Here is an 18,268-nt window from a genome sequence, read left to right as displayed (position 1 = left end):
TAGAAGAGATACAGCCATGTACTCTGCAAATACACTGCGCTTAGAAAGAAGTTATTTTACAGACAATTGATAAAATCAAATTACCTGAAGTCATAGTGGTGTATTTTCTTTCTTTCCAGGGTCTGTGTCCTCGTGTGATGCCTTCCTGAGCTTGTTTCAGAGCCATGGGCTTAAACCAGAGGCAATTTGTCCATGTGCCACATCTCCAGAAGCGATGACTATCGCCATACGGAGGTAATGGGCGTACGGCGCTGCAGTCTGTTTGCCAGATTAAGTGATCCAGGCTGAGGTTTGTTCACACATCGCTTGGTCATAGTTGACTTCAGCACATAATGAGCTCCACTGACATTTACTGTGTGTGCTCAGGTATTCAAGTAGCTAAGTTGTTAAACATTCCTCCTAAGATACGAGTGCTTTTTTCCCCTCTAAGATGTGTGACAGCTCAACAGTGCCTGTAAGAACTGCACGCTGCTTTTTCCTGCTGCTGATTTACACAGCTAGTGTGGTATTCTTGAATCTGAGATGAAATTTAATATCACTTTGGACAGTCATTTTCAGTCTGTTTCTGTCCGTGGTTGCCTTCTGTAATAAATAGCCCTGGAATCTCTGGCCTGGGGTAAGCTGAAGAGCTGGAGGAAGAGTTGCACTTGCCCAAGAATACGGTTTCTTACTTACCAATCGATGTGGCTCTTCTGGGAGGCAACCTCTGCTGCCATCGCACAGTTTTAAATTTGTTATGCAAAGAAGAGACCCTGAAACGTGCATCTTTCTGTTGCTGCGATATCTTCATCGGAGTCTAATAATAGCCTGTATGCCTGATTTGGTGTATTGACTTTGTGTCCTTCAAAGGCCTGGGGTCCCCGGGGCACCTTTGCCTGGAAGAGCCATCCTGTCCATGAACGGGCTGAGTTTTGGTGTGATTCGTGTCAACACTGAAGATAAAAACTCTGCTCTCACTGTCCAGGATGTTGGCCATGTGATGCCAGGAGGTAAAAATGTGCAGGAGTCTCCTCTAAGACCTGTTTGCAAATGTTTTAGAAAAAGAACGGGTCAATGTTCTCTCCCATCCCCAGCCTGAGCGCCGGGGGGGGGTGGGCAGCCCCCGTACCGTGTTGTCGTATCTGGCACAGTGAAATGTGTCAGCGCTGACACGAGGCGGATCTCGGGGACTATTTTAACGGTGTGTAATTTGTCCTAGGAATGATGTGTATAGTGAAACCTGATGGACCGCCTCAGCTCTGTAAAACAGATGAGATTGGGGAAATCTGTGTTAGCTCCAGAGCAGGAGGAATGATGTATTATGGGCTGGCAGGGGTGACAAAGAATACCTTTGAGGTATGTATAGCGGAATGCATCTCTTTCCCTGTTTCCTGTGTAGAACTGATAGCCTTGTGTAACCTCTTGGGTTTGTACCTTAAGTGTTAATGTTATTTTTTAAAAAGATACCCTGAAAAACTCCTTACAATTAGATACACTCAGTGTTCCCTTTTTGTAAAGGCCTAGTAAAGGTCTTGTAAAGTGCTAGAAGGTGACTGTACCGAGGATTCCCTCTCCTCCTCATCACTTCCCTCACACACAGTGCAATTCTTGATGTGGGGAATGTTTTTCTATCCTCAGGCAAATGCACTTTGCTTCCAGTGTGGTCCCTTCTGTTGCAGGTTATCCCTGTGAACTCGGCTGGCTCTCCAGTGGGGGATGTGCCATTTGTCCGTTCCGGCTTGCTGGGATTTGTCGGACCTGTGCGTAATACGGTTTTTGAGCTCGCGTTGCATTCTTTTGTTCATGCTAGGAGCCTTCAGTGTTTAAAAGAAAAGCATCTGGGTACAGACGTATGTGTAAGGATACTTTGCTGGGGTGAAGAGAGTTGAAAGTTAATGGATTTGCCTGAGCCAGTAGGAACCCTTACTTCTCCAGCGTGTCGTCGTTACAATGCCTTACTGTGTTGCTTGTTACATTTTTAAATTGCTAATTCTTCTAAACCCAAGTGTAAGAAGCTTTTTGTATGGCAGTTCTGCTGTGCGTGCTGGAATGTCTTGTCTTGCTGAGTGGCTCAGTTTAATCATAAATGGTGCGATTTAAAGTTTAATCATAAATGGTTTAATCATAAATGATGTACTTTAGAGAGAAGGAGAATGTGTTTTATACAAATCCAATGGATCTAGCCATAGTTATGAAATATGCAAGTTGGGGACATTTGAATATTTGCTTTATCTAAGTTACTCACAGATATCTTTTTATCTTTCAGGGCAGTTTGGTGTTTGTGGTTGGAAAAATGGATGGATTGCTGACAGTTAGCGGACGCAGACATAACGCTGATGACATTGTAGCAACTGGATTGGCAGTAGAGTCCATAAAAACAGTTTACAGAGGAAGGTTAGCAAAATAAACCTTGCCCCTCCCCATAAGCCTCTGCATGTGCTATAGCAAAACAGGATCTTTAGCGTGATTTTTGATTTCTCTTCAGTAACTGGATTGCTTAGGTAGCTCAGTTAAAGTAAGTGTGGATTTGGTTTAGACAGCAATTGGCCTGATCCTGCCCAACACAGGTCTGTTTTCCCCACGGTCCTGTCTGGCTTTTCATCCAGTCTGTGTACTTTAGGGGAAGAAATCAAGTAACAAGATAAGTCAGCCACATGGAGAATTTAATTCTCTGTCTCTGTAGAATTTACTTTTAAGTCTCTGTAGTAGTTAGCTGCTGGCTGATGCTCTGCAGCAAGAGTTTCATTAATGTCCAAAGATACTTAATTTTATTTAGCAGTTGTGGATATAATTTTCTAGATCCTCAGGCAGGGTTGGAGCTCCTGTCTCTAAGACTTAACAGATTTTAAGCCCCCTATGTCTTGGAGATACTTTTAAAGCTTTCCTTGCACTGGTGATTTGCCACAGGTTGGAACAGAAATGTGATAGCAGGTTGAGAGGACAGGGGGCTATGCCGGGCAGGAATTTCATCAGAAGGTGGAATTAATCCCTTACATACTTCACAAAGTCTTTCCTTTTTGACTCAGTTTTAATTGTCTTTTCTCTGTCTTTGCCCCTGTGGGTTGGTGGGTTTTTTTTTTTACAAGTTCTGTCTTTAGTCTATTTCCTTGGCTTCCTATTCCCAAGGCGTAAAGCCAGAATTTGTGCCAGTATGGCTCTCCCCTTTTCCTTAGGATCGCTGTGTTCTCAGTATCTGTCTTCTATGATGAGAGGATTGTGGTGGTTGCAGAGCAGAGGCCAGATGCATCTGAAGAGGACAGTTTTCAGTGGATGAGCCGAGTGCTGCAGGTAATTCCCCGTACCTGGGCGGACGAGGGGAGTCTGCGCAGTTCTTCAGTGTGTGGGCAGATCAGAGGCCATCAGCAGCCCCAGATGGGAAGAGCACAGGCTCACGATCCCTCTTGGCACGGGGTACTTTCACAGGGTCACAAGCTGGGTACATCTGCTCTGTACAAGCTGTTCTGTTGTGTCCTCAAGGTCCTGGGAAAGCGGCTGCGAAGGCTCTGACAAAGTGGTCAGCGTTGTGACTGTGTAGAGAAACACAGTTGCCTCTCAGCACTGCAAAGCAGACCCAGTGCTTAAGCCTAGGAGTTCTGCTTTTAGTCTTGGATCATGCTGGTGTTTAAAGTTATGCTTTAACGCTGCCCTTATCTTTGGAGATGAATTTTCAGCAGGGAGACAGTAAGCAGAGAAAGGTTAAAACAGCTGAATGAGTGTAGTCCTAAGAAAGCAGAATGAGTGGCAAATACTTACTTTGAGAGCTGCCTGCGCTGCATGTGTGTCATTCTTGGGAGTGATGTTTCAGGTTGTGAAGTGTGCAAACTGGGGAGAAAAATCGGGGAAGTACCTGGTGGTCTGAATAATGTATTAGATTCCTGAAAGCTGAGGCGGACAAAAAAGGAACAGAGTGTGATGGTTCAGAGGAGACAGATGGATAAAATCCTAAGATCAAAATCATATGATTCATCAAGCAACTGTGTATATTTTGGGATTTTGGTCATGAAAGATTTAAAAATGACTTGCTTGTATATGAAATGGACTATAAAGGCAGGGATGCTAACAAGCACTTAACTCTTACCACAGAGCTCGCTGATGTTAGAGGTGAAATGGAGTGGTAGCGACTGACTTGCTCCTCCAGTACCTTACAAATGCAGGGATTTGTCTTGCAGCGTGTCAGTGCCACCAGAATCAGCAGGCTGTCTGCAGTGGCACCAGGAATCCAAGTGACCATCTTTCCTTTCTGTAGGCAATCGACAGCATTCACCAAGTGGGTGTATATTGCCTTGCTCTCGTGCCAGCCAATACACTGCCAAAAACTCCACTGGGAGGGATCCATATCTCTCAAACCAAACAGCACTTTCTGGAGGGCTCTCTGCATCCGTGCAACATCCTCATGTGCCCGCACACGTGTGTGACGAACTTGCCAAAACCCAGGCAGAAACAACCAGGTAACACAAAGCCCTTTTGTTTAATGTTAGTGAAGTGAAGGTCACAGTCTGACCTGGTGTCGGAGGCGTCACACAGCTTCCTGTGTGTCCTGCTTGCTGGGGACCAGAGCTTGTCTTGTGGCCTGTGGCTGGGGCGTGTTTGAGGCCTCTTTTTGCATGTGTCAGTCAGGAATTTTGATTCCTACCTTTGAACTCATGGGGATCCTTTCTGCTGAGGAATAGGAGACTTCTGAACTCTGTCAGTGAGGTTCTGTTACCTCTCAGCCAGGAGCTGTGGGATCCTACAGAGAATCTTGGCACCTTTGCTCTCCTGCAGATTGCAGTTCTGGGCCAGCTCCTTCCCATTTGTGTTAAAACTGCACATGTCATGTGGCTCTTCTTTACCAACAGGCGTTGGCCCTGCCTCTGTGATGGTGGGGAACCTGGTTGCTGGGAAGCGTATTGCGCAAGCCTCTGGAAGAGATCTCGGTCAAATAGAAGACAATGATTTAGTTAAAAAGGTAACTCAGTATTTGTTACAGCCAGAGAATGGGAAAGAATTTCCCCTGCAGCTGAACGCAAAGCAACAATGTGAAGCACTTCAGTACCGCCTCTGAGTAGAAGCACTAATATTTAATTACTGCCTCTCTGTTCCAGCACCAGTTCCTGACAGAGGTACTACAGTGGAGAGCTCAAGCAACTCCTGACCACCCACTCTTCCTTTTGTTAAACGCCAAGGTACAGTCAGGGCCGAGTTGTTGGGTTTTAAGGTCCACCCTAGTTATTCAGTGCAAGTTTGAGACTGTGCTTAAAATCCTTTGCCCACTCCAGTGTCCTCCATTTAGCGTCTCCGTCGGATTTTGCCCATGGATTGTAACTTAAAACTTGAACCTTTGAACCTGTAGGTCACTTCATCTAAATGACTCTCATGGTTCAGTGTTTCATTTTAAAACTGAGCGTGTTTGTAGGTCCCACTGTTCCTGTATCATTTAATGGTGTATCCCTGTTGAGTATATTCTGGCAAGGTTCTGGTGCAAGAAGACCTGAACTTGACTCCCTGGGAGGTAGAATTTTCTAGAGCAGATCTAACTCCATCTCTATATTTTGATATTGTAGTGGATAAATGGCTCGTTGAGTGCCAGCAGTCTATAGGTATAGATAACTAGTAGCTATAACTGACACTAGCAAGCAAGTTTGGTTTGTTTTTTTTCTTTGCAGCGACCATTTTACTGACACATGTGTTGTGCCAGGCCCTGTTTAGAGCATTTTTGTCTCCTTTCAAGGGAACTACTGTGTGCACAGCCACCTGCCTTCAGTTGCACAAAAAAGCTGAGAGAATTGCATCAGTTCTGTGTGACAAAGGACATCTCAATGCAGGAGACAATGTGGTGCTTCTTTATCCTCCTGGTAAGCAGGTTTGAGTAACGACTGCATCCCACTGTGGAAATGCAGCATGGTCTGTCTTTGAAATCTCGTGGAGATCTGGAAATACAGGAGGGATTATTGAAACAGCGATACCTTAGGGACTGTGTAACTCCCTGATGTAGTTTTGACTCCAGAGAGGGCTGTCCTAATGTCCTGCACTTGTAGACTCAAACTTTGTTTCTCTAGAGTTTTGGAAAAGCCAGTTTGTACCTTCTCACTCCTGGCTAGATCTTGCTGTGTCGTCAAAGGCTTCTGTGGTTATCAAAGATCCCTGGTGTGATGTGTTCTCTACGAGGTTATTAGAAACTTGTGACCGCACTGGATATGCTGGAGAATTGTGCCAGTCACCCTCCCAGCGACTCCTCAGCTCCTGGTCTGCTCAGATCTTGTTTGTCTGAAGCCACGTTGCCAGGTGGCAGCTCTCCATCCAGGGAGAGCGCGTAGTTTGCTACGAGAAATGGCAGGGTGGCTTCTGGTGGAGGCTGGTGCCGTCGCCTTCGGCGGTGCAGGAAGTGGGCACGTGCCCGAGGCCGCTGGGGGCCCTTTTGTAGCGCGGTGGGCCGGGAGCGGCCGCGGTGGCGGCGCCGTCCGGCGTCTTGGGGCCGGCAGCACGCAGCTTTGCCGCTTGGCGTGAGACGCTCACTGCTAGCGAGAGCTGCTCTCTGGTCTGTGTACTTCTTGCCCTGCCAGACAATCCTTTTCGTCCTGACTGACTTTTGAGTCATTTGCCACTTGGGATGTTCTTTTCCTGTAAGATGGATTTGATTTTTTTTGTGGTTGGTGGTCTGTGCTTTCCCAGTCCCCTGTCCCGAGCTTTCTTAGCATCCTTGTGCTGCCCGCGGTGGCTGGACGGCTGCTGTTGCACATCTGTGCTGTGGACTAGTGTGTGTACCTGCAAAGGGCAACTGTACCTGGTACTTGGAGAAAAGGGGGGTCCATCCACCAGTGTCCTACACTACAGCCTATCGTGTCCTTGCAGGCATTGAGCTAATCACCGCGTTCTATGGCTGTTTGTACGCTGGCTGCATCCCCGTGACCGTGAGACCGCCTCATGCTCAGAGCCTCACTGCTACGCTGCCCACTGTGCGAATGATCGTGGAAGTGAGTAACGGGGCTGCAGCACTTGCTGCTCTGCCCTCTCAGACCCGAGTGGTTAACGCAGCTGCCCAAACCCCCCTGCTCTGCCCGCGACAGCAGGGACCGAAGCACATCTCCGAACTGAAGGACAGTGTTTCATTTGTAAAACACAAGAGAGAACCACCTCTCCTTATGTGGCAAGACAAATCGCTGTAAAACAGGTGGTTTCTGAGAGATGCTAACGTGATGTTACCACCTAAAACTTCCCATTGACACTCCTTACTGCTGGGCAAGTGCAAATCCTGCTATTAGTTACTTTCCAAACCCAGTAACCAGGAAAGGACCTTGGGGAGGAAGCTGGGTGTAGGCTGTGCAATGTTCTCACCTGCTCTAAAGCTCCTCACATGGTTATTTGCGTTTTAGTCTGTGTTTGAGGTTTTAGTGAAGGAAGAGGAGAGCGCAGTGTGCTGCCAAGGCCACAGGAATTAATGCAGGTTTGCTGGGGGAAGCTGGCTGCAGGTGGTAAAACACACTCCCTGAACATCAAATCTTGCAATGACAGTGCCACTGGGACATGCTTTTTGTCTTTTTTTTTAGTAAGTATTTATCTTTTTAGGTCAGCAAAGCTGCCTGTATTCTCACAACCCAGACCTTAATGAGACTACTGAAATCCAGAGAGGCAGCTGCTGCTGTAGATGTGAAAACCTGGCCAACCATCATTGACACAGGTGTGGTCCGTGGGCTGAAAGACTTTTTGAGGTTCTGTGTAGGGGTTACCATTGACTTCCAAAGGGACTGTCCCCCATTTCAGGTGCTGCTGGATGGCTCTTAATAATCTGAATATTTAGAGAAACTATCCAAGATATAAGCTAGGTCTGACCTTGTTTACTGACATCTCTTCTGCATTTGTTGAGCTATGCATGGAAAATAATTTTGCTGAAAAGCCATGTTGCAGACAACGGTTAATTTCCTTAAGACAAGAGCGAGTTGGTCTCTTCTCCCTTTTCCTGAGAATAAATGATTTTCTACATGGGAACTTTGGCAAGAGTCTTGTCATACAGTAGTCTGTCTCTTGGAAAGAGAATTAACAGAAAGCTTTGTGGTCCATCTTGGGCTTTTTGAAAGTTGTGTTCTCCTTTCAAATACCACTTCAGTAATCAAAAATTAACCACGTTTGTTCCTCTCTTGTGCAGATGACTTGCCCAGGAAGCGGCTGTCTCAGATCTATAAGCCACCTACACCTGAAATGTTAGCATATCTAGATTTCAGTGTTTCCACAACAGGCATGCTTACAGGAGTAAAGGTACAGTAAAATGTTTTTAGCAGGTGGGTTTTTTGGTGTCTTGTCTTTGGCTGATACTCTGAACCACCTCTCCCCTTGACCTCCACCAAAGCTGGCTCTTGTAACTTAAATCCAGACCCTGCTTTCCCTCCAAGCTGTGGATTCACTGCAGACAACGCAGTGTGACTTTGTGCTGAAGAATGAGTTCCGCAGTGTGGGAAGACGGGTCTCTACCGTGGGCATCGGGAATTCTGCTGCTGCCTCCCACTGGAGAGCTGCCTGTTAGGAGAGCAGCGAGCGATGCGAGTAGCAGAGCTGGGAGCTGCTGCTTTCCCCCACCAAGAGCAGAATAGGAAATGCAGTTGGCAGAGGAGAGGATAAGAAACTGAAAAATGAAAGCCTTAGGCTGGAGTCCGAGATGCCTGAAGCTTGCAGGCAATAGCTGTTGGTATCACTGTTTCTGGTTTACTGTGGAGGGTCCCGCAGTGCTCTGCCTCTGCTACGGAAGATAAAGGAAGAAGAAACATAGTTTATGGAGCAGTGTTACCAAGGCAAACCTGTCTTTATTCTTCCCTACCTGTCTTGATGAAGTCCTGTTTGATGTCCTTGAATTTCAGCACGGTTTCTCTGTCTCTTGTGCTGCAGATGTCCCACGCAGCAGTGAGTGGCCTTTGCAGGGCAATCAAGCTTCAGTGTGAGCTCTACTCCTCTCGGCAGATCGCAATTTGTCTTGACCCCTATTGTGGACTAGGGTTTGTGCTCTGGTGCCTTTGCAGGTACGACTTCAGAGGGGCAGAAGGAAAAGATTAACTTTTGGCTGGTTGTAAATGGGAAGTGGCAGTCCACGTCTTTAGCTGGCGTAATTACAGACAGATTATGTTGACATTACCAAAATGACTAATTTACAGTAAGGGGAGAATTTGTCTTTGAACTGACAATAATATGTTCCCTTTTCCTGCGGATTAGCAAGATGTTATCCTGTCTTGATTATGTGTATTTGTGCTGCCAAATATTACTGGCTCCAGAATGTTTCTCTTGCTTTTCTTCCTTGATTATATGTTGCAGTAGGGGAGTTTTCGTTCTGTAAACTGTGTGGTTGAGCCAGTTCTCTTCCTTCACTCTGACAGTGTGTGTGCACATTTGTGTGTGTATAGATGGTTATTCTTGTACAGTAAGTTGTATTTTTAAAACCATGTTGCTGCAGAAGGTGGGCATTGGAGCTATTATCAGTTTGCCTCAGATGCAGAGTCCCACAACCTGCTTTTGGTCTAGCAGGAATGCAACATGAAAATACATTAAATATTAATTTAAAGATAACTACATGCTGCACAAAAGTGTTTTCTTTCTTAATGTTCTTCACAGTGTGTATTCTGGACACCAGTCAATTTTAATTCCTCCTATGGAGCTGGAATCCAACCTTTTTCTCTGGTTATCTACTGTCAGCCAGTATAAAATAAGGGACACTTTCTGTTCCTATTCAGTCATGGAACTGTGCACAAAGGGACTTGGAAACCAAGTTGAAATGTTAAAGGTAAGAAATGTTTCCTGAATGTTATGTTACATAAATTAAGGAAACTGCGGTAGTAAAGCAAAGTGATATGATTGTTAAACACAACAGTTTTCCTGTTGCACGAGTCTCCAGCCCACAGCTTGCTCAAAAAGCAAAAGCGGCAAAAAGTGTTTGCAGCCCCAGGAGATGAAAAGGATTGAAGCTGAGCAGCGTTGCAGCGTAGGTAGCACGTTGCTAGTGAGTGTCAGAGACTGCTGGGCAAACCCTGACGAGAGGACGCCGGCAGCAGAGCGCTGTGCAGGAGAATTGCTTATGTAAGAGTCTGCAGTGGCAGCTCAGACCAGCACATGATGGGAAGCACACGTTAGGCAGTTTGCTAAATAGAGGTGTCTTCTCCTTGGAGATAAGAGGAAGGAAAAAAAAAAATAGCTACATGAAACACTTGAGGTGGCTTTTTGCATGGGGTTTACTGAAATAGTGTACTTCCATCTGTGAGATTAAGGGCCAGTCTTGTTCTGAAGGTGTCTGCTTTGGGGGGTGTCACCGGTTAAACAGCAGAATGCACAGATGGGAGCAACTGGCCGACGCTGTTCGGTGCGTTCATGGTCGTGTCTGGAAATAATGGTGGGTTCTGGTCCCAGTTTTGTTGAAGACTCGGTGTAATCCCAGTAAATGACTTCACTCTCACTCGGTTTGGTTTCCATCTATATAAATAGTGAATAACAGATGTAATCTTAGCTGAAAAGCACTGCAGAAGCACGTGATGCTACGCTCTGTGGCAGAGGAAGGAGCACTGTTAATGCATATTTTGTTCTAGCAGTATTTCTAGGCTCTGGTCAGACACATTTTATAATTACAAATAGAAGCTGAAAAGAGGAAATAACTTGAACACAATAACAGGGTTTGTGCTGCATTTCCCAAGTAATTCCCAGAGATAGAAAGCAAATGTCACTTCTTGTGGGGGGACAGACCGTGGTGCAGTGTGGCAGGGGTGATTAACACACACAGTCCTTCGCACTCATTTGGGGTTTTTGCAGGCACGAGGAATTAATCTGTCCTGTGTCCGGACTTGTGTGGTAGTTGCAGAGGAACGGCCGCGAGTTTCTCTCACTCATTCCTTCTCCAAACTCTTCAAAGACATTGGCCTGTCCTCTCGGGCTGTCAGCACCACCTTCGGCTCCAGAGTCAACGTTGCCATCTGCCTGCAGGTAACGCCAGCGCGCGCCGGTGCCGGGGGCGTCTCTGGCATCGCGTTTCCCGACTCCGTTGGGTTCTGAATCAGCAAACTCCTGACCCACACACACTCCTCGTTGTTCGCCTGGCCCAACAGCTGCTTTGTAGACAACAGCTGGCACAAGATTTAAGCTTGTTTTCAGCTGCCAGATTATGTCACAGATGCTCAAAACAACTGAAACATGACGTTAGAGAACTGTTTCTTTCCACATAAACAGTGACTCTAGTTGCCCCTGGGCTGATAACTGAGCGCTTGGGCTGCCTCCGTAGCAGCTCCCCCCTCCCCAGAGATGTGTCCCACGCTGGTGTTACACTCAGCTTAGAGAGAAAATGGCCTGTTCACTGAAGTGTTCCTCTTAGTGCAACTGCAAAGGTGGGGAAATGTGAATCTGAATTTTGCTGCCAGTAAGAAACTCCTGGAAACGTTTATGAGCTCAGGCAGGAGCTACCCTGACTTCTGTAGATACATTAATTTTTTAAAAAAATGTTAACTCTCCAGGGAACATCTGGGCCTGATCCCACCACGGTGTATGTAGATCTGAAATCCTTGAGACATGACAGGTACAGTAACTTTCCTTAAACTTAATTAACTCTGTATAAAATGTCATATTGGTACTGAGCTATTGCATCTCCCAGTTGTTGTTTTTTCCCTTGACAATGTTTTCTTTACCTTCAGAGTACGACTGGTGGAAAGGGGAGCTCCACAAAGCCTGCTGCTTTCCGAATCGGGGAAGGTAATTCCGTGTTACCTCCGCGGGGCGCGGCACACCGCACCTGACCACCACGCGCTGCTTTTTGTGCCCCTTGTGAAGTAGATGTAGGAAAGGCAGAGTCCTGTGGCAGGGCGTGAGGTGACAGACGGTTACACTGTTCCTCCGGAAAGTCAGTTGGATTTATCATGAAGTGTCTGTTGATTTAGGAGCGTGATTTGCTGAAACAATTGGGAGAATTGGTTCTGTTTACAGTAAATGAACCAGATCAAAAGTCTTTGCTGTCGTGTCCTTGAAACCAGCACGCATTTGAGATTTACTGTACCTGTCACTTCCTTCTTTAAACAGATTAACAGATGTTTCCCAGTAGTTTTTAACACTGAATTCTTCAGAATCAAGGTCTAGCAACACTTACAGGCGTAGAGCGCTTTCCCTTTGTGGCTCTTGAGTCACAAAATACATTCGTAGGGTTAGCGCTCACTCCGTGTGCGTGTCCTGGCACGTTTTATACCTGTTTGTAACTTCTGTGGTGAAATCGTGCCTTTCCAGAGGTGAATGGAGAATGAAGGTGAATTGTATTTTAGTTTTGCGTGAAGATAATTCATACAAGGATTACATATTCCTTCTTGTGATCTTTAGATTTTACCCGGAGTCAAAGTAGTCATTGTTAATCCTGAGACAAAGGGGCCTCTTGGAGATTCTCATCTTGGGGAGGTGAGTGCAGATTTCTCTATTTGGGTACCTTCTCCTCTTGTCTGCTGCTTGAGCTGTATTCTCTCTGTTCGATTATGTAAGTTGCTGGGTGACAGTTTGTGAGTGGTAATACTTGCAGGCCTTTTTAAGCTGAGTTACTGCTGGAGTGTTCAGAATTTGGCTGTGTTATTTTACTGTCAAGTTTAAAGAAAGGAAGGCTGATTGCACTCTAAATCTTGCATAACTGGCTTCCAGATAATCTGACTTACATCTTGCTTTCCTTATCCTGATGACACACCAGTATGTCTGATCTGTGTTGATAGATTATTATCAATTTTTGGACTTCACACGTTACAAAAATCTGCAGTTTATTTACTCAGTTAATCCTCAGCTTACACTTATTAGGGGAGTGGATCTGCAAGACGCATTTTTAAGATTCTGCAGGATATTTGGAGGCTTGAGCTAAATGCAAAACATTTTTGGAACTGGAAAATCTTAGATAAAAAGAGAACCTTCTTGTTACACTTATTACCTTGCTTCATTTTAATACTCAACAGATGCTTCGGTTTTGTAACGTGTGGATCTGTTTTTCCTTTTCCTGTACAGATTTGGGTTAATAGTCCACACACGGCCAGTGGCTACTACACGATCTACGACAACGAAACCCTTCAAGCTGATCATTTCAACACTCGTCTGAGCTTCGGTGACGCTGCTCAGACGCTCTGGGCTCGGACTGGCTACCTCGGGTTCGTTCGCCGGACAGAGCTGACAGCTGCCAGCGGAGGTACGGCGGAAATGAGTCTTTATCTTTGAAACGAAGATGAAGAGGTTGTTTTTATACTCTGCAGCAAATAAGTCCTGATCCACGTGTCTGGATACAAGAGACACTTTGTTTTATCTAAGCCCCATTTATTGTCTGTGTTCATAGCATGCAAACACTCCGTTTCCCATCTCTCCTCTCCAGAGCGCCACGACGCGCTGTATGTTGTTGGAGCACTGGATGAAACTTTGGAACTGAGGGGACTGCGTTACCATCCAATTGATATTGAGACCTCTGTATCTCGAACGCACAGAAGCATTGCTGAATGGTAAAACAGCCGTGAAAAAAACCTAGCTGAAATGTAGCAATGTTTATGCAAAGATGCAGGGTTTAATAGGGGGGAAAAAAAAAAAAAGCAAATTCAAATACTTTTTTGTGCTACCGTGAGCAAGTCGTGCACCTCATTTCCCATCTGTAGATCAGAAAAATACTGGGCTGACTGCCTCAAATGTTTTCTCACAAGCCTTAATTCAAAATAGAAATGATTTCCTGCTTTGTGGTGTAAAGAACCGTTTATATTTGAAAGCAGCGTTTGGTTCGCATGTCGCCCTGTGATATGTCTGACCTGATCTTTGACATGTCGGGTCTTGGAATCGGGTCGCTTGGAGATGGAGCCCAGAGCAGGTGGCAAACTCCCATCTCCGGATAAATCACTGTAAACTCTGAATCTTTGCGTTTGTGGAAGTAACTGGGGTTTCTGTTTGTTTTTTTTCTTTTTAACTTTTAGTGCTGTATTCACGTGGACCAACTTGCTGGTGGTGGTTGTGGAGCTGTGTGGCTGTGAACAGGAAGCCCTGGATTTAGTTCCTCTCGTTACAAATGTGGTCCTGGAAGAACATTATCTAATCGTGGGAGTGGTGGTGGTGGTGGATCCTGGCGTTATCCCTATCAATTCCAGAGGAGAGAAACAACGAATGCATCTCCGCGACAGTTTTCTAGCTGACCAGTTAGACCCCATCTACGTAGCCTATAACATGTAACGTGTGGGGGGGAGGTGATGTTCAGAAACTTTGCGGGACCACTAAATGACAAAGGGTGGCTATAGAAATGAAGCTGGTGAAAATTACTAATACTTGATATAAAGTTTGAGATTGCTGCCATATTCCCTTCATCTCATCCTGCGGTATTAAGGTCACGTTAACTACCGACGGACAAAAGGCAATGTGGTAGGCAATGGAAAACATTTGTAACAGTTTACTGAAATATTAGCTTTATAGAAAATGCAAAGTTGACAAGTGTGTGAGCTACAAAATTCCTAAGGCCTTTACAGTAGTGTTACTTTTTTCATCTGTTGTACATATTTGTATTTTTATCTAATACTGGTTTAGGATTCTATAAGGGGAGGGTTTATTTAGTTAAGATAATAAACTATTAAGAAAAGGGTCATCAGAGTTCTGCAGTTCCCTACTATATAACGTACTTTGCATCTGTACTGTAGCTATTCACTCCATGGGATCACACAACTTATTTAAAATTGTGCCATGACCAAATCAATAACTTACGGAATCTAAGAGTTACTTATTCATATAGATATTTCTTGAATTTAAAAAGAATTTTGCCTATATTTTAAATATGTAAATATTATTATACATAATTCACTTAGATAGAAAATTAACTTGGATAACGATGACAGCTGAAGGTAGAAATTTTTAAGGACGAGTAACTTTTGTGGTCCTTAGCATAATGACATTGGCTAGACAACTAATGTGAGTTACACGCATCTTTCACAAGTTTTCTTATTTCAGTATGTAGTCTTTTATTGCTGGCCAGAAGCGCGTCATAGCGTGTAGAAACCTATGATTTTAAGGCACATCTTTCTAAAAGAGGCTGAATTTAAACTGTAACATGGAATTTGGTAGAAATCGCAGTGCAAGTCCAAAATGCTCAACTGAAATGATGCACCTGAATGACAGCCTCTGCCTCCACCCTCTGTGACACCTTGTGCTTAAAGGGGAAAAAAAAAGAAAAAAGCTTTAGATTGACGCAGAGTTAAATTCACTGTTTGTGCAATTCAGTCATTATTCCGTTCAGTTCCCTCTTGGTAGAGCAAGAAACGCTGTAAATAGACTTTAATGTAAACTGGGAGGCAACAACCCGGTTTTCCTCAAAGCATTCACTAGAAAGAATTAGGTAGTTCTGGGGTTTAAGTTGAGCGCAGTTTTTCTTCTACAGGAGGAGGCACAAAAATGAGACAGGGCAATTCTGGTAAACACATCATTAAATAACTTTGTGAAAATTAATAACCCAGCCTTCAAAATACTGTGTCGGGTCTCGCATTAGTAAATGCAAAGAAACAGAAGCCTTTGAGTAGCGGGTATAAACTCTTCCTGTTGAGAAGCGATTGCACACCAGGCTGAGGGAGTTTAAGCTTTGACTCAAAACTACCTTTCTTTCATCTCATACTTTAATGTTTTAAGAACAATTGAATTTCTGTGGGTCTTAAGAAAATACAATTTTGGAAGCAATGAGAGCTGATACCAGATACTGCAACGGGCTTTTTTGAGTCAAATGTGGTATACAGTGTAAATAAACCTGTTAAAATGTTCCAGATTACCTCATTCGACGTTTCTAGGCAGTTTTTAACTGAGTGTGAACTCTGAAGATCCTGTGGCAGTTACCAGAGCAGAACCCAGCGTAGCTGTAAGCAAACGGTCTGTGGAAAACTCCTGGTGCATTCTGTTAGTTCTTCACTGAACACAGGAGTATTAAAATTTAAGTAAGAAGTTCCAAATGATATTTTTGAAAAATAGTTGGTGGGGGAATAGATTTAGAAACTGGAAGTTGTTACGGCACGTCTAGGCATCCGAGTCCTTTGCAAACGCTGCAGTTCACGGGGGCACGTTTCTGACCGATTCCTGTTTGTGTATCCACCGCAGCAGTAAGGCACCACAGGTGCAGTTGTGATGGTGCTGTGCTGCTGCCTGGGTGTGAAAGGGGGTTCTGTTAGCAGTAGGGATACTGTCTGGTGTCTTAAGATGTGTCCTAAAATACCTGTGCATGAAGTCTTTAATATATTTAGTTTTAACAAATTGGCCACAAAGCGAGGAAAGGTGTAACTGTGACTCATACAGTTGGTCCTGCAACTTATTTAGGGTGTAAAGTGCACAACAGTTGTTCTCCCTTTTCAGCCAGCAAAGTCTTGTTATTACATGTTACGCATCACTTTATTTTTTTATGTTTTCTTGCACAGCAGAGTGACTTGCAGCTTCACTTCATTGTTGCCCATTTCAGAAAAAATTCTGATGGTCTCGACCTTTTTCTTACTCAAATTAAAGCTTTAGATAAATTGTTTCAACAAATACTTTATTCGTCCATTGAAGTGGATTTTACGTACAATTCTAGGATTGTCTTTTATTTTTACTTGTGGTTTTTCAGCAATAAAAAGGCATGTATTAATTTGATCAAAGATTCCCAGTATGTGACAGATTGACTTTCTGAAATGACATTTTTGAATGGCATACTGAATTATTTTGATTTTTTTTTTTTCTTGGTTTTTATTTGGTTAGGTTTCTTAGGGTTTGGGGTTTTCTCTTGCAAGTTTACTGTGTACTCTTAGTCTTTATCCTGGCATGTTACGTTTCTCTCTGTTGGAGAGCTGTGAGTTTACAGTCCTGCCCCTAGACTGAGATAACATTCCACTCCCCGTCGCCAGTAAGTGACGCAGAGCAGCTGGCCAGTTTGACTCGATCGAATGCTTCTGTCCGTGTTTGGCACAGTGAAGAGCGATGTACTGGAGAGGAGGAAGTGTGGAGCTGTGAATCTGGAAGCCCCGATTTCGGACTCCAGCTCTGCTCATGACTTGCCCCGAGGCCTTCCACAGGTCATTTCACTCCTTCGGTTTCTTCCTCCGTAGATGAGGACACGATCTAATCCTTACAACATCCCTGTGAGGTAACGAACTGTACAGCACTAAGTGCTAAGTATTTTTCATTGCTAGCCTCGTTGAGGTTGGGGTCAGTTTGTCCTTCTAAACTGACACATGATTATTTGGTTGTCGTGGGAAGGCTCTCAGAAAATGTGACCGTTCTGCTTCCCAGCGGTTGCTCGGTGTCTTTCCGTAGGAGAACAAACGGAAATACTTAACTTCAGAAATTGGCAGGGCCGCTGATGCTGCCTGGTCAGGTTCAGAGTTGGATGCTCTTCCGCCACCGCTGAGCGTTGAGTCCCCAGAAGCAGACTCTCCGTGCCGCTTTGACTTTGCAGCGTAGCCAGCTGCAGAAGGCAAATGATTTCCTACTGTTGGCCATCAGATTCCAAGCTTAACAGCTGCAGTGAAACTTAAAAAACTAGGAATTCTTAACACTTTGAACTAAAATATTTTGTATGTCGTACTGTTGATGAATATTCCCTGAGCAAAATATGTGGGTACAGATAATTTCAAGTCCTGTTTTGTTAAAATTTGCACTGCATTTCTGATTTAAATAAATGTAATTAAGATGTGTCATACTAACTGTCCTAAAAAGAAGGTTGTACAAACTAGATAAATTTTAGCCCTAGATGCAATTTTTCTTTAATTTCTGTCAACCAATTTACCATTGTCAAATTCAGACTACAGCATTATGTAATTATGTATAAAGTTTTTATTTATTTAAAATTAGATTAGATACACATTTTTAAATTTAACATCTGGCTGGACAGTGTTTCATTAACGCATTGATTGTGTTTCCTTTGTCTTGTGTTAATAAATATTGATGCCTGATTGCTTGCTTAGTTCTTCATCTGCTGTTTCTCTGAAAGATTTTTTTTTTTAAGGAAGCAAACACGGGTTAGCATTTATCCTGGTGAAAGGGAGAACTTGTAAGTATTTTTGCAGATACGTTACGTCACTTGTATCTAGAAGTGTGAGACCTGGAGCTGTGAAGAGCTGAGCTCCCTGCGCGGCCGGGGCTGGGCAGAGTTAGTCCCTGCAGCTGAAACCAGAGTTACAACTGAGCTCACTCACTGAGGGTGAACTAGATGCAGTTTTAAGCATGACCTACCTATATTTAAGATTTTATTCAGTTTCTGGTTAGGATTCAGGATTGCTGTGTTCTGTTTTGAACTGGAATTCAACAAGAGATTTCTAGACTCTTCAACTTCTGCGATTCCCAACAAGGTGTGAGGGGTTTTGTC

The 18,268-nt window shown here is 44.3% G+C and overlaps 1 protein-coding gene across 2 annotated transcripts in view; it reads left to right on the top strand.

Annotated features, from left to right (window-relative positions):
- DIP2B (disco interacting protein 2 homolog B) overlaps window positions 1–17,855 on the top strand; it is a 68,772-nt gene extending 50,917 nt beyond the window's left edge. The window contains exons 17-38 of one of the 2 annotated variants that reach the window (XM_074807752.1): window positions 120–234; window positions 850–989; window positions 1,199–1,335; window positions 1,659–1,739; window positions 2,246–2,373; window positions 3,153–3,267; window positions 4,226–4,427; window positions 4,818–4,927; window positions 5,064–5,144; window positions 5,690–5,813; window positions 6,811–6,932; window positions 7,525–7,636; window positions 8,102–8,211; window positions 8,836–8,966; window positions 9,553–9,721; window positions 10,738–10,908; window positions 11,433–11,494; window positions 11,610–11,667; window positions 12,283–12,357; window positions 12,943–13,120; window positions 13,301–13,424; window positions 13,884–17,855. In XM_074807752.1, coding sequence (XP_074663853.1) covers window positions 120–234; window positions 850–989; window positions 1,199–1,335; window positions 1,659–1,739; window positions 2,246–2,373; window positions 3,153–3,267; window positions 4,226–4,427; window positions 4,818–4,927; window positions 5,064–5,144; window positions 5,690–5,813; window positions 6,811–6,932; window positions 7,525–7,636; window positions 8,102–8,211; window positions 8,836–8,966; window positions 9,553–9,721; window positions 10,738–10,908; window positions 11,433–11,494; window positions 11,610–11,667; window positions 12,283–12,357; window positions 12,943–13,120; window positions 13,301–13,424; window positions 13,884–14,136 — 2,798 coding nt within the window. In that variant the 3' untranslated portion in view covers window positions 14,137–17,855. Of the gene's footprint in view, window positions 1–119; window positions 235–849; window positions 990–1,198; window positions 1,336–1,658; window positions 1,740–2,245; window positions 2,374–3,152; window positions 3,268–4,225; window positions 4,428–4,817; window positions 4,928–5,063; window positions 5,145–5,624; window positions 5,814–6,810; window positions 6,933–7,524; window positions 7,637–8,101; window positions 8,212–8,835; window positions 8,967–9,552; window positions 9,722–10,737; window positions 10,909–11,432; window positions 11,495–11,609; window positions 11,668–12,282; window positions 12,358–12,942; window positions 13,121–13,300; window positions 13,425–13,883 lie in introns of those variants that run through there. The other variant, XM_074807753.1, reaches the window with a different exon arrangement.
- Window positions 17,856–18,268: the final 413 nt, after the last annotated feature.

This window comes from Strix aluco, chromosome 27 (assembly GCF_031877795.1).
Source record: "Strix aluco isolate bStrAlu1 chromosome 27, bStrAlu1.hap1, whole genome shotgun sequence".
NCBI classification, from domain to species: domain Eukaryota; kingdom Metazoa; phylum Chordata; class Aves; order Strigiformes; family Strigidae; genus Strix; species Strix aluco.
Note: the sequence above shows the minus strand (reverse complement) of the source record. Positions and strands in the feature narration are given on the sequence as shown.